Genomic DNA, 14,342 nt, shown 5'->3' with positions numbered 1-14,342 from the left:
AACCTCTTGTTGAATGTAAGACCCAGGTGCTCACCAAAGCTGCTCTTTCACTCCCCATTCCCACCTGCATAGGGGAGAGAAGATGTAACCAAAGGTCAAGATAAGGATGGAGAGAGATCATGCAGCCCTTACTCTCATGGACTAAACCCTCCCAGGTAGCACACAAGCAGCACCAGTAACCTTGAGGTCAGGGTGTTCCTTGCCAGGGCAATGGTGCTAATAGTGCCTGATGTCATTTTCAGGCTCTACCATTGTCCATCTTCAAAAATTCTAAACCTTCAGCAATAGCTTCAAAGAAAAGGAGCACAGGCTGAAAAATGTTCCTGACATGAAAACTGTCCAGCAGCTTTCCAGCAGATCCAGTAACCTTGGGGCTTGGGGATTCCCAATTTAAGGGAATGGTCCTAAAAGTGCCTTACGTCTTTTTTTGGTCTCTATGATCCTCAGTGTTCAAGCCTGATAATTATCCAGCAGTAGTTCCCAATAAAAAGGAGTGAGGATTAGAAAGATGTTCCTTGTCTGAAACCTCCTCAGGAGGAGTAAAAGCAGCATTAGTAACCTTGGGAACAGGGAGTTCCTAGCAGAGAGAATGGTCCTAACAGTGCCTGACATAATTTTGTGTCTCTGACAGCATCTGCCTTTGAACACACTAAGTGTACAGCAGTAGCCCCAAACATAACGTGCTAGGGCCTAACAGTCTTCTTTGCCTGCAAACTCCCCAGGTAGCCCACTAGAAGCCCCAGTAACCTCCAGGCTCAGGGCCTTCATAGACAACAGAATGTTCAAAAAATCGCCTGATGTCTTTTTCTGGCTTTACCAGTGTCCAACTTCAAAAATGCTAAACATCCAGCTATAGCTCCCAAACAAATGGTGCAAGGGCCAGAAACCTCCCCTGGTAGCCCAAGATACAATGCCAATAAGATTGCAGCTCAGGGCTTTTACAGACATTGGAATGGTCATAACAGTGCCAGACATCAGTTCTTTGCTCTACCAGCTTCTAGTTTTGAAACTTGTAAATGTCCAGCAATAGCAATAGGTTGAGGGCTGAAAGATGTTCTTGGCCTGAAACCTGCCTATGTAGCCCAGTAGCAGCCCCAGTATCCTTGAGGCTCAGGGTTTTCCTTAGAAAGGGAACAGTCCTAAAATTGACAAACGCTGCTTTTTGGCTCTACCAGTGTACACCTTCAAAAAGCTAAAGAAACAGGAATAAATCCATAACAAAAGGTGTGATGGATGAAAGATATTCATGGCCTGAAACCTCTCAAGGTAGCCCAGTAGCAGCCCCATTAATTTGCAGGTCAGGGCTCTTGTAGCCTTGAGAGTGGACGTAATTCTACCTGACGTCACTTTCTGGTTTAACAGTGTCCCCCTTCTAAACCGCTAAACCACAGAATCACAGAATCACAGGGGTTGGAAGGGACCTCCAGAGCTCATGGGGTCCAACCCCCCTGCCAAAGCAGCTCCCCAGCTCATATTGCACATGGCGGCGTCCAGACGGGGCTGGAATCTCTCCAGAGATGGAGACTCCACACCCCCTGGGCAGCCTGTCCCAGGGCTCCCTCACCCTCACTGGGGAAAAGTTCTTCCCCATGTTGGTGTGGAACTTCCTGTGCTCCAACTTGCAGCCATTGCCCCTTGTCCTGTCTCCATAGACACTGAAAAGGGGCTGCCCATTTCCACTGCATCCCATACTTAAGATATTTATAAACATTAATTAGATCCCCCCCTTAGTTTTCTTTTCTCCAGGCTGAACAGTCCCAGCTCCCTCAGCCTTTCCTCATAGGGGAGATGCTCCAGGCCCTTCATCAAGTTCGTAGCCCTTCTCTGGACTCTGTCCAGGAGATCCCCGTCTTTTTTATCCCAGGGAGCCCAGCACTGGACACAACACTCCAGGTGAGGCCTGACCAGGGCAGAACAGTTGGGGAGGATCACCCCCTTTGACCTGCTGGCCACACTCCTCTTGATGTATCCCAGGATCCCATTGTCTCTCTCAGTCCCCAGGGCACACTGCTGGCTCATGGCCACCCTGTCACCCACCAGGACCCCCAGGTCCTTCTCCACAGAGCTCCTCTCCAGCAGGTCATCCCCCAGCCTGTACCGATTCAAACAGTTATTTCTTCCCAGGTGCCAGACTCTACACTTGCTTTTATTGAACCTCATTTGGTTTCTTACTGCCCAGCTCTCCAGCCTGTCCAGGTCTCACTGAAATATTATACAAATTATATGAACCAGCCAAATCAACTGAAAATGTAAGATCCAGGCATGATGTAGATGGTGAGAAAAAAGGGGTGGATAATTTTCTGGTTCCAGCTAGGACAGAGTTAACTTGCCCAAGGAGCCAGCACAGGTGAGCTGAGATGGCCCAGGCTGTTTTCCACACCAGGTGATATCACTGCCCCATAAAAGGGGCTGGGAGGAAAAAGGCAGGCCTACATGGCTCCAGGACAGTCTGAGTTCCATCTGGCAGTGGGTTGGGTTGGTGCAGTGTTCTGTGTCATCACTGTACCTGTATTTTGTCATGGCCTATGTTGTTCTTCCCCTTTCACTGTCCTTGTCCCAACCCAGGGGGCTATGTCTGCTTCTCCTCCCAGGGCAGGGGGTTAGTGAGTGGTGTGTGGTGCTCAGCCATTTCCTGGAGATAAAACACCACCCCAGGAAAAACCTGAGCCATGCATGAAGGACAAACTCTCCCTCCCCGAGGGCTGGGAGTCAGGGCTTGGTATTTGGCTTTTCTCAGCATTAGAATCACCTGAACTTTCCTCTGCCTGCCTCTGAAGAGGGACCTTGAACAAAGACATCCCTCAGGCACTGTACCCTTACAATCAAAGTTGCCCTCACCTCAGCCTCACACAGGATTTCAGACCAATAGTAATAGTAAGGAGTGGGGTCTTCTGGCTTTTTATTGGGTTTTGGGTTTGGCTGTTTTGTTACTGAGCTGTTTTGAAATGGTCATCTTCAGATACAATATGCAGTGACCCTACACCCTGTTTCACACCCTCTTAGGTTGGTTTCAACTGATGAGCTTTTTGGCATGTTACAATCTAGTTGTTACAGGGGATGTACCAGGCCCTATCACCTCTGTTCACTCCAGCTATTAATGTTTACGTTGCTAGGGCTAAGTTCCAACTCATGTTTTCCAAAACACAAGTCCCTGGGGAAACTTTGTTGGTAACAGCCCTCAGTGGGATAAATCAATACTCCAAGAAATTTCAGTGTTTGCTTCTGACTTTGCCTTCTTGAGCAGCTAATGAAATCTTTCAGCACTGGAGAGCCATGCTCAGCATCAACTCCACCATGAGGCTCATCAAAATGCAGAGATCCCTCAAGTTCTTTGTCTTGTCCTAGTAATTTTCCTCAATACTCTAAGACTTGTTAAGCTAATCCTAATATAACAAAGGAGATTTCAGTGCACATTAAATGGAAGAGGATTTTTGCTATTTAAAGGCTATTTATAAATGTTTCTTTTACAGAGAAGAGGCAATAGCAGCATTCTCCCGTTCATATTGATCCACATGGTCATCTAAGGAGGTAGGAAAAGCAGTCTCCTTCAAGTCCAACACAAAATTAGAAACCTTTCTCTTCTCCTCCCCAACACCACCATCTCTCTCACTGGCCATCTGGGATGGGCATCACTTTTCCTGACATCAGACTTCACTGCATTGCACAGCTAGATGCAAGAGGTCCTTTGCACCAACTCCCACCTGCTTTCCTCAGAGAGCTGCCTGCTCACAGATACAGAGATTTCTCTCATTACCAAGAATCAAAAGTCAAATAGGATTCAGTTCAGGAAACCATAAACCACAGACTGAAACTGGATGTGCTAAGTGCAAACAGTACTTGCTGAGCTGGGCCTTCCACAGTGACCATCCATGCAAGGACTCTTTATGAAAGAGAGAGAAGAAAGGACATATATAAACACAACACAGAATTGGCTAAAGAGGCACTGAGACAGACTACTGGAAGATGGGGAAATTTTTAACTCCCTGAAACTCAAAGCAAGAGCTCCACAGTTTCTTGAACTTCTTCAGTGCATCTTTGATCTCCTGGATCCTCATGCTGTAGATGAGGGGGTTCACTGCTGGAGGCACCACTGAGTACAGAACAGTCACTATCAGGTCCAGCAATGGGGAGGAGATGGAAGAAGTTTTCAAATAAGTAAATGTCCCAGTGCTGACAAGCAGGGAGACAATGGCCAGGTGAGGGAGGCAGGTGGAAAAGGCTTTGTGCCGTCCCTGCTGCGAGGGGATCCTCAGCACAGCCCTGAAGATCTGCATATAGGACACCATGATGAACACAAAACATGCAAAGAAAAAAACAGATATTAAGCCCAACTTCCACAACGTAGGCATCTGAGCAAGAGAGCTTGAGGATCTGGGGGATTTCACAGATGAACTGACCCAGGGTATTTCCTTGGCAGAGGGGCAGTGAAAATGTACTGGCTGTGTGCAGCACAGCACTGAGGAAACCCCCTGGCCCAGGTATCTGCTGCCATGTGGACACAAGCTCTGCTGCCCAGGGGAGTGGATATCATCAAATCCCAGAGTTTGTCAAGGTCTGTTTGAAGGGAAGCTCCATGTTTTTAACAGTCCACGTGTGCTTGCCCATGGCTCTCCAATTTGTGGTGCTTCTAACAAAATGACAGTAGTTAATGTTAAAGAATCTGGGACTCTGTTGCTGGACGTGCAGCATGTTTGAAGGAGGATGAAGGTAGAGGCTGAAAATGACATCAGGCACCGTTAGGACCACTCCTGTGGCTAGGAATGCCTTGAGCTCCAAAGTTACAGGTGCTCCTTGCAGTACTTGGAGAGGATTCAGGTCAGGAACATCTTTCAGCCCTCACACCTTATGTTTTAGTGCTGTTGCTGTACATTTAGAATTTTGAATGAGGATGCTGGTAGAGCCCTAAGATGACATAAGGCCCTGTTAGTACCGTTCCCTGGGCTGGGAATGCCCTGAGCCTCAATTTTAATGAGGCTGCTAGTGTGCTGCCTGGAGAGGTTTCAGTCCAGGAGCACCTTTCATCCCTCAAAGCTTTTGTTAAGGATCTATTGCTGTTCGTTTAGCAGTTTCAAAGTGTATGCTGGTAGAGCCCAAAAGTGACATAAGGCATTGTTAGGATCGTTCCCTTTCTAAGGAAAGCTTTGATCCCCAAGGTTACTGGGGCTGCTAGTGAGCTACCTAGGCAGGTTTCAATCCAGGAACATCCTTCTCTTCATGAACATTTTGTTTGGGAGCTATAGCTGGATGTTTTGCCCTCTTGAAAGTGGATGCTGGTACATCCAGAAAAAATGTCAGGCACTTTTTGGACCATTCTGTTGTCTATGAAACCCCTGTTATGTTTGGGGCTACTGCTGTACATTTAACATGTTGGAAGGACGAATCTGGTAGAGCCAGAAAATGATGTCTAGCAATGTTAGGACCGTTTTCTTTTCTAGGAAATCATTGATCCCATGGTTACTAAGGCTGCTGGTAGTCTTCCTAGGGAGGTTTCAGGCCAGGAACATCTTGCTGCCCTCACTCCTTTATGTTGGGAGCTATTGCTGGAGGATTATCAGGTTTGAAGGTTGAGGCTGATAGAGCCAGAAAATTATGTCAGCCACTGTTTGGACCATACCCTTAAACTAGGAAAGCCCTGAGCCCCAAGGTTACTGGTGCTGCTGTGGGCTGCCTGAGGAGGTTTTAGCCCAGATCCATTTTTCATCCCCTGCACTTTTTCTTTGGGACATATTTCTGGATGTTCAGTGTGTTTGAAGGTGGACACTGGTAGAGCCCTAAAATGGCATAAGGCAAATTTAGAGTGGTTCCCTCGGTAAGGAAAGTCCTGAGCCAGGAGCCCTCTCACCTTTTTTTCTGATTTATTTATGGATGTTTAGCACGTTCTAATGTAGAAGTGAAAATGATGTCAGGCAATGTTAGGACCATTCCCATGCCTAGGAAATGCCCTGAGTTTCAAGGTTGCTGCTGGTTATTAGGCTACCAGGGGAGATTTCAGGCCAGGAACATCTTTCATACCCTCATACCTTTTGCAAGGGATCTGTTACTGGACTTTTAGCAGTTTTGAATTTGGATGCTGGTAGAGACAGAAAATTATTTCAGGCAGAGTTAGGACATTTCCCTTCACATTGAAAGCCCTGATCCGCAAGGTTACTGGGGCTGCCAGTTGGCTACCTGGGCAGGTTTGAGGCATGGAAAATGTTTCAGCCCTTCAAATATTTTTGGGGAGCTACTGCTGGATGTTTAGCATTTTGTAAGGTGAAGGCTGTTAGAGCCTGAAGATGCCATCAGGCAATGTGAGATCCGTTCCCGTGTCTAGGATTGCTTTGAGCCCCCAGGATCTATATGTTGGCCACCCGTGGAGGTTTCAGGACAGGAACATCTTTCTGCCCTTGCATATTTTTGTTTTGGAGCTACTACTGTGCCTTTAGCAGTTTCACAGGTGGGCGCTGGTAGAGACAGAAAATAATGTAAGGATCATTCTGTAGCTGGGAAAGCTCTGACCCCAAAGGTTACTTTGGAACATCTTTCATCGCTTGTTCCTTTTTTTGAGCTTCTGCTGGAGGTTTAGAATTTTTGAAGGTGGATGCTGGTAGAGGCTGAAAATGACATCAGGCACTGTTAGGACAGCTGACTTGGGTTTGAAAGCCTTTAACCCCAAGCTTAGTGAGGCTTCTAGTGTCTCTTAATGAATGAACCTGTTGTTCTGGAGTTATTGATGGACCTTTAGCAGTTTTCAAGATTGACATGGGTACAGCTGGAAAATGGCATCAGGCAATGTTATGCCCATGTTATGCTCTGAGCCTCAAGGTTACTGAGGCTGCTAGTTGGCTACCTGGGAAGATTTCAGGACAGGAACATTATTCCACCCTCGCACCATTTCTGTGGGAGCTAGTGATGGATGTTTGGAATTTTCAAAGGTGGACACTGGTAGAACCACAAAATGATGTCAGGTACTGATAGGACCGTTCTCTTGGCTATGAAAACTGTGAGCCTCAAGGTTACTGGGTTGGCTAGTGGCCTTCCATTGAAGGTTTCAGGTAAGAAAACATTTTCAGGCCTGATGCTGTTTGCTGCCAGAGAAAGGAACGAGAAAGTGTAAGGAACTTTGCAGACAACAATGTCAGTGAAGTAGGGGGACAAGGTCCTCCAAGCCTGTGAGGAGGGGCTGTGAGGAATCCTCCCCCTGATGAGGAAGGAGCAGCCAAGAAAATGTGTGGTGAATTGACCCCAACCTCAATTCCCCGTCCCCCCATGCCGCTCAGTCAGGGGAAGGAGAGAACGGGAGAGTGAAGTGGACCCTGGGAAAAACAGGGAGGAATTTTTATTCTCATTGCTCTACTCTCTTTGAATTGGGTTATGAATTAGATGGGTTTATTGAGAGTAAGTCATTAGAGGAACCATTGCATGATCCCTCCCTGTCCTTATCTTGATCTTTTGTTGCATCTTCTGTCCCCTCTGCAGCTGAGGAGGGGAAGTGAGACAGCAGCTTTTGTGAGCACCTGGGTCAACCTGTCATTCTCAGTCTTCAGATTTGGGAACGGGCAAATGAGGGTGACACAGAGTTTCCATCAGATGAAATCCACTCTCATGGAGAAGGGGATCTTGGCAGCTTGTTTCCACCCCCAGTAGTTCCCATGGGAGCTGGGACTCGCAGACCCCAGGCAGAAGGTGCCTATTTTGTGCCTGCTAGAACTGGGGCAAGAGGAATCCCAGCTCCATTGGGTTTGAGGAAGCCACAGGGCAGAGCTGCGTCCCCTTCCAGCCCCAAGGCTGCAAAGCAAGGACGAGGTGCCTCAAGTCACTTGTCATACTCCTTACCCTTCGCAGGGGGAAAGAATCGCCTCCCTGACCCTGCCTGAGGGTCCTGTCCCATGTGAGACAAGGAAGGGTTATTCTCCTGCCCAGCTCTGGTTTGATCAGGAGAAAGGACACTGCTGGACACAAGGATTTCTCCACACCCAAAGGGTGAACTTCCTTTTCTTTGAAGCTATTGCTGAAGGTTTCGAATTTTTGAAGATGGACAATGGTAGAGCCTGGAAATGACATCAGGCACTATTAGTACCATTGCCTTGGCAAGGAACACCCTGACCCCAAGGTTACTGGTGCTTCTTGTCCGATCCCTGAGGAGGTTTCGTGCCAGAACATCTTTCAGCCCTCACACCTTTTGTTTTGGTGCTATTGAAGCATATTCGAAGGCAGATGCTGGTGGAGCCTAAAAATGAAGTCAAGCACCGTTAGGATCGATCCATTGGCAAGGAAATCCCTGAGCCCCAAGGTTAGTGGTCCTGTTTGCAGTCTACATGGGGAGGTTTCAGACCAGGAACTTCTGTCATCCCTTGCAATATTTGGTTTGGAGCTATTAGCGCAGTTTAGCAATTTCAAAGGTAGTAGAGCCGTTCAGTGATGTCAGGCACTATTAGGGCCGTTCCCTTGGCTAGGAATGTGCTGAACCTTAAGGTTGTTCATGCTTCTAGTGGGTAACCTAGGGAGGTGTCAGTCTAGGAATCTCTTTAGGCCCTTTCCCCTTTGGGGGAATTAGGATGAGAGCAGTGCTGATAGCACCCTGATGTTTCTAGTTGTTCTCCAGCAACCAAGGATTTTTCAATTGTTCGTATCTCCCTACTAATGAGAAAGGAGGGGACACAGCCAGGACAGGTGACCTGACCTGGCCAAAGGGGGTATTCCATGATCCTTATTCCAACCTGTGAGGTTCCTTGGGGATTTTTTTATCCCTCCCTTTCCCACTCTCTCAATCCTCACCTCTCCCTCACCCCCTCCTCTTAAAAACAAGCAGCTGTGTAGTGCTTAGCTCTCAGCTGGGACAAAATCACAACGGTATTCCATGCCAATTACATAAAGCTCAGCATAAAGGGGGGCTGGTAGGGGGAGGATTGTATGGCTCAGAATGCACGGTTTTTGGGGATGGTCCAGCTTTAGGGCAGCTCTGAGCTGTTCAGTGAGAAACTACTTTGTATATTTTGCTAAACAGCCCTATTGTTGTTGTTTCTCTCTGTACTTTCCCAGTAAATTGGTTTGGGGTTTGAGGTTTTTTGGTTTCCTTTTCTCTCTCTTTTCCACTGCCCTAAAACTTCCCCCCACGCCCCAACACTCTCTTAGAGAGAGACTAGCTGTGTGGTGCTCGGCTCTTGGCTGGGGTGAAACCATGACAAAAGGTTCCAGCACAACACCCAGATATCAAGACAGGCTCAGACATGATGGGTGGAGAACCAGCCACAAGGAGAAGAATTTTGGAATTCCAGGGGCTGCCATAGCAGTCAAAGGTGCTGAACGGGAATCTTGCCATGAGCACATTGGGCTGCACTGGAAGAAGTGTGGCAGACCAGGGCCCTTCTTGTCCATCTGGACTCCGCAACAGTGTGGTCACCTCTGGAGCAGTCAGTCCCAGTGTGGGGCTCCCCAGTCTGGAGGAATGGAGAGGAACTGTCAGTTGGGTGAAAAGGTCTGCCAAGATAGGCTTAGGCTGAGAGACCCAGTCTTCTTTAGCCCGGGGAGGGGGAGGCTGAGGGAAGCCCTCTTTGTGCTACTGCATGTCCTCTGTGCGTGGAAAAAACATAAAAAAGCCAGTCCACCAAAAGTGCCACTTTGAAGGTCAGAATGGATGTGAAAATAAAGAAATGTCATTCTGAGGGTAGAGCTGTGGTGCTAAAAGTTACTTGGAGGAAGTTTGGATGAGCTGATTGAAAGGTCCTGATAGAAATGATGTCTTTATCCTTGTCCAAGGCTGATGTCCAGGCCACAAAGGCCTCAGAGAAGACACATTGTCCTCCCAGCCATGTAGCATCCTTGCATCCTTCAACCCACCCTAGGTGAGGCCACCATGTGTCATACCCCGTCCTTCTTTTGGTGTCACACTCCCCACATCCCAAAGAGCCCTGAGACACAGGTAAGAATTAGGATCTCCCTTCGCAAGGGTGGGGATCAGTGCTTGGCATTTCTGAGTCATCAGACAGACGGAGTGAGAGGATGTAAAGAGCTGTGCCGACACCAAGGCCAGGGGAGGGAGGAGGGAAGGAGGCACCCCAGATGCCAAAGAGAAAGATGCCCCTGCAGCCTGTGGAGAAACCCATAGTGGAGCGGGTGTCCCACCAAAGCCCATGGAAAAGGCCCAGACCCCACCTGCAGCCCCTGGAGAGGCCCCTCGCTGGACCAGGGGAGACACACAGTGTGACCCACGTTGTAGCAAGAACCTGCCAGCACTGGCAGCCCGTGGAGAGAGACAGAGACACAGAGATGAGCAAGGGACAGATTTGTGCCTGAACAGGTTTGCTGGGGGGAGGCTGGTGACCCCGTGGAGGACTGGGACTGAGAGACATTGTGATTGATGACTGCACCCATAGCAGTGATCCTTGGCGGAGCAGCTGCTGAAGAGCTAAAGCCCCATGGGAAAGGACTCATGTAGAAGAAGTTTGTGGAGGACTGTCTCCCATGGGTGGGATCCCACGATGCAGCAGGGGAAGGGTGTGAGGAATGCCCTGCACCCCCCAACCCCAGCCAAGAAGGAAACCATCTTGTGAGGAACTGACCAAAACCCCCATTTCCCCCATCCCAGCCCCTGCCTGTGACACAATGAGGGGTAAGAAAGGAACAAAATCATTGCAAGAGTGAAGTCTGCTAAGAAGGGAGGGGTGGGGAGAGGTGATTCAAAGTCTAGACACACTGCTTATTACCTGAATCTGGTTGCACAGGGTGTGCAGGGCACTGTCATCAATTAGAGAGGTATTTTCCTTTATGCTGTGTTGGGTCGGTTTTGCCCATGATGCTGATTGCAGAATGATCTCTCCCCATCCTTATCTCTATAACCTGAGCCTCTCAACATATATTTTCTCTCCTGTCCAACTGAAAAGGGGAATATTAGGCCAACTTTGGAGGGTCTCTGCCATCCAGACAGGGCTAAACCACATCACAAGGGATTAAACTGATGAAAATGTGCTTGTAATATTTTATGTAACAAATAAAATTTAAAAAGGAAAGAAAAAATTTTAGCCATTTGCAGGCAGACATGATGCAAAGAGAGCACAGATTATCATTATGCAGTCCGTGGGTCACAAAAGAATTGGAGATACTGCTTTATGAATGGGATGAAAATAGACAATGCTATAATAGCTTAGACCAACTAGAAGGAAACAAAACAACAACCACTAAAAAACCCTACAAAATACAGATGGGTCCTAATGGGAGTTCAAAGGCCAGAAATATGCAGAGGATGAATTCTTTGTTGCTACTTAGAAACATCCAGTCATCAGTCTCCACATGGCATCCTTGAGCTCCTGGTTCCTCATGCTGTAGATGAGAGGATTCACTGCTGGTGGAACCAACGAGTAAAGAAAGGCCAATACCAGGTCCCAAAATAGGGAGGAGATGGAGGGTGGCTTCAGGTTGGCAAACATGGCAGTGCTTAGAAACAGAGAGACCACAGCCAGGTGAGGGAGGCAGGTGGAAAAGGCTTTGTGCCGTCCCTGCTGCGAGGGGATCCTCAGCACAGCCCTGAAGATCTGCACATAGGACACCATGATGAACACAAAACAACCAAAAAATAAGCAGGCACTGACCACAATGAGTCCAGATTCCCTGAGGTAGGTATCTGAGCAGGAGAGCTTGAGGATCTGGGGGATTTCACAGAAGAACTGGTCAACAGCATTGCCATGGCAGAGGGGCAGTGAAAATGTACTGACTGTGTGTATCACAGCATTGAGGAACCCACTGGCCCAGGCAGCTGCTGCCATGTGGACACAAGCTCTGCTGCCCAGGAGGGTCCCGTAGTGCAGGGGGTGGCAGATGGCAACGTAGCGGTCATAGGCCATGACAGTGAGAAGACAGAACTCTGTTGAGATAAAAAATACAAAGAAAAAGAGTTGAGCCACACATCCTGTGTAGGAAATGGCCCTGGTGTCCCACATGGAATTGGCCATGGATTTGGGAACAGTAGTGGAGATGCAGCCAAGGTCAGTAAGAGAGAGGTTGAGGAGGAAGAAGTACATGGGAGTGTGGAGGTGGTGGTCACAGTCTATGGTGATGATGATGAGGCCATTGCCCAGGAGAGCAGCCAGGTAGATGCCCAGGAAGAGCCAGAAGAGCAAGAGCTGCAGCTCCCGTGTGTCTGCAAAGGGCAGGAGGAGGAAGTGGCTGATGGAGCTGCTGTTGGACATATGCTTTTGCTGGCATGTAGACCGGTCCAAATAGGAAAAGGCAGTGAGAATTTAGGGAACTCTTCTCTGAGGAAAAACTGTATTTTGGAAGAGTTTTCCAGATCCCTTTTGGCAGGTCTGTTTTGTGCTGGCTATAACATGCCACTGCTGGGAGAAGGGTCAGCTGTGGCTCTCGAGAACTCAGTCCTGTCTTGCAGCAGTCAGTAAATAGAAGGATGGCATGAAATCCCCTGTGGATAAGAAAGAGCTTTTCAGCACTGTCACTCCAGTTTCACCCAAGGGCAGAGCAGAGCTTTGGAGCTTTGATTGTCTCCTGACTGTAGCTGAGGAGTGTTTCTTCTGTCAGAACCCCCTGACATTGCTGCTGCAGTGGCAGTGGAACCTTCCCCTGAGTGCAGAGTGGGGAGTGCTGCTCTGTCCATCAGCCCTGGTGTCAGCTACCCTCTGCCCCAGTTATTCAGACAAAGCTGGAACGACAAGGACAGACTGAAATACAATCGGGGGTTTCTCTTCTCTAGGGAAGCCAATCCAAAGATTCATTAGTAAGCCACACAATCCTGGGGTCAGAGTCTGTGCTGGGTGGCATTTCTGCAAGCAGCTCCTTCTCCCTCCCTCACAATGTCTTTGCTGCCTGGAGCTGTCCCTGCAGCTGCTTCTCTCTGCCCATTTCACCTCGTGCCCTGTGCTTACAGAACTCATCCAACCTGCCCTGTGCTCAGCTCTGCAGACCCCTCCTGGCATCAGGGCACTGCCCCAGTGCAGGGCTCAGGAAAAGCTCCATCTCAATGAGAATTGTGTTTTCATTTCACATTCTTGAGTGGAGAAATAAGTTCTCATCTACCACAGTCAGCACAGCCCACAGGAGAGGAGAAGTCTAAGAAAAGACAGAATAATCAGGCAAGCATCAGGAAAATGTTTCCTTGATGTTACTCTTCCAAGTCCCTTTGGAATTTCTCAGGAATCAGCTGGAGCTGGGAGCAAAGCTGACCCATTCAGCACTTTCTTACAGCAAGAGGACCTTACGCTGCCTTTCCCTGGGACACTCCTCAAACCCACAGGTGCTGTCTCTATCACTGTGCAAAGCCCATGAGCCAGGCTGAGTGCAGACCCTGCTCACTAGGACAGCTCTGGGCACCCCTGGGTGCAAACACTGCTTCACACCTCTGCAACCATGCACAGGAAAAGAGACCTGATGGGGCAGAAAGGCATCCCTTCCAGGCAGCACTTCCTGGTCCTGTAGAGAACCTGTCCCCCTGACAGACCCCACACACTGCCCCATGTCCCAGATTTAGGAGATCCCTCCAGGAACAGAACCTGCATTGCCCTGCACCCACAGACATACCAGGCAGAGTGCTGTGGAGATTTCTCCTCCAGTGAGCTCTCAGCATCCATCAGCTCTCTCAGCCTCCCAGGTCTCCCCTCGGTGCCTCCAGGCAGTGTCCCCAGCCCTGTGTGCTTGGCAGAGGAGCTGCTCCTGGGCAGAGCTGTCTCTCTGCAGCGCTGTAATGTTTCATGAGCTCCCACTGTCCCAGGAGCCCAGCCCAGCTCACAGCAGAGGAGAAGGTGAATACATCACACACTCCATTCCCCACAGGCTCCTGCAAGGTGTCCCTGGAGCTCCAAGGAACTAACTTGGAAAAATACTGAAGTCCTCACTGATGTTCCCTCCCTTGGCTAGGGAGAAATCCTTGTGTCCAGCAGAGTCCTTTCTGCTGATCAAACCAGAGCTGGGCAGGACAATGCCCTTTTCTTGTCTTCCCATGATACAGGAGCCCCAGGCAGGGACAGGGAGGCAACTCTTGTCCCCTGTGAAAAGAAGGGAGTCAGGCAATTCACTCCAGACACTTCATCCTTGCTTTGCACACCTGGTGCTGGAAGGGAACACAGTGCTGGCCCATGGAAGAGGCTTCAGCTCCTCATCCATACCTAGGGGTTTGTGACACAAATGAAGCATTTGAATTTTCCTTGTATATAAATCTCTCCTGACTTCTGTCTTTTACTTCTGCAACACTTTCCCATAGCCAGAGGCAGGAAATGTCCAACAGCAGCTCCATCAGCCAGGTCCTCCTCCTGCCCTTTGCAGACACACAGGAGTTGCAGCTCTTGCACTTCTGCCTCTTCCTGGGCATCTACCTGGCTGCTCCTGTGGGCAAGAGTGTCATGATCATTACTATAGCC

General features: G+C 48.9%; 1 protein-coding gene across 1 annotated transcript; it reads right to left on the bottom strand.

Annotated features, from left to right (window-relative positions):
- Positions 1-11,240: 11,240 nt before the first annotated feature.
- LOC311204310 (olfactory receptor 14I1-like) lies at positions 11,241-12,164 on the bottom strand (the record flags this gene model as incomplete). The annotated part of the gene is made up of 1 exon (XM_084280758.1): positions 11,241-12,164. The coding sequence occupies one exon, from the start codon at positions 12,162-12,164 to the stop codon at positions 11,241-11,243; it is 924 nt and encodes a 307-aa protein (XP_084136884.1).
- Positions 12,165-14,342: the final 2,178 nt, after the last annotated feature.

Source organism: Gallinula chloropus (assembly GCF_964237585.1).
Source record: "Gallinula chloropus genome assembly, contig: HAP1_SCAFFOLD_323, whole genome shotgun sequence".
NCBI classification, from domain to species: Eukaryota; Metazoa; Chordata; class Aves; order Gruiformes; family Rallidae; genus Gallinula; species Gallinula chloropus.
Note: the sequence above shows the minus strand (reverse complement) of the source record. Positions and strands in the feature narration are given on the sequence as shown.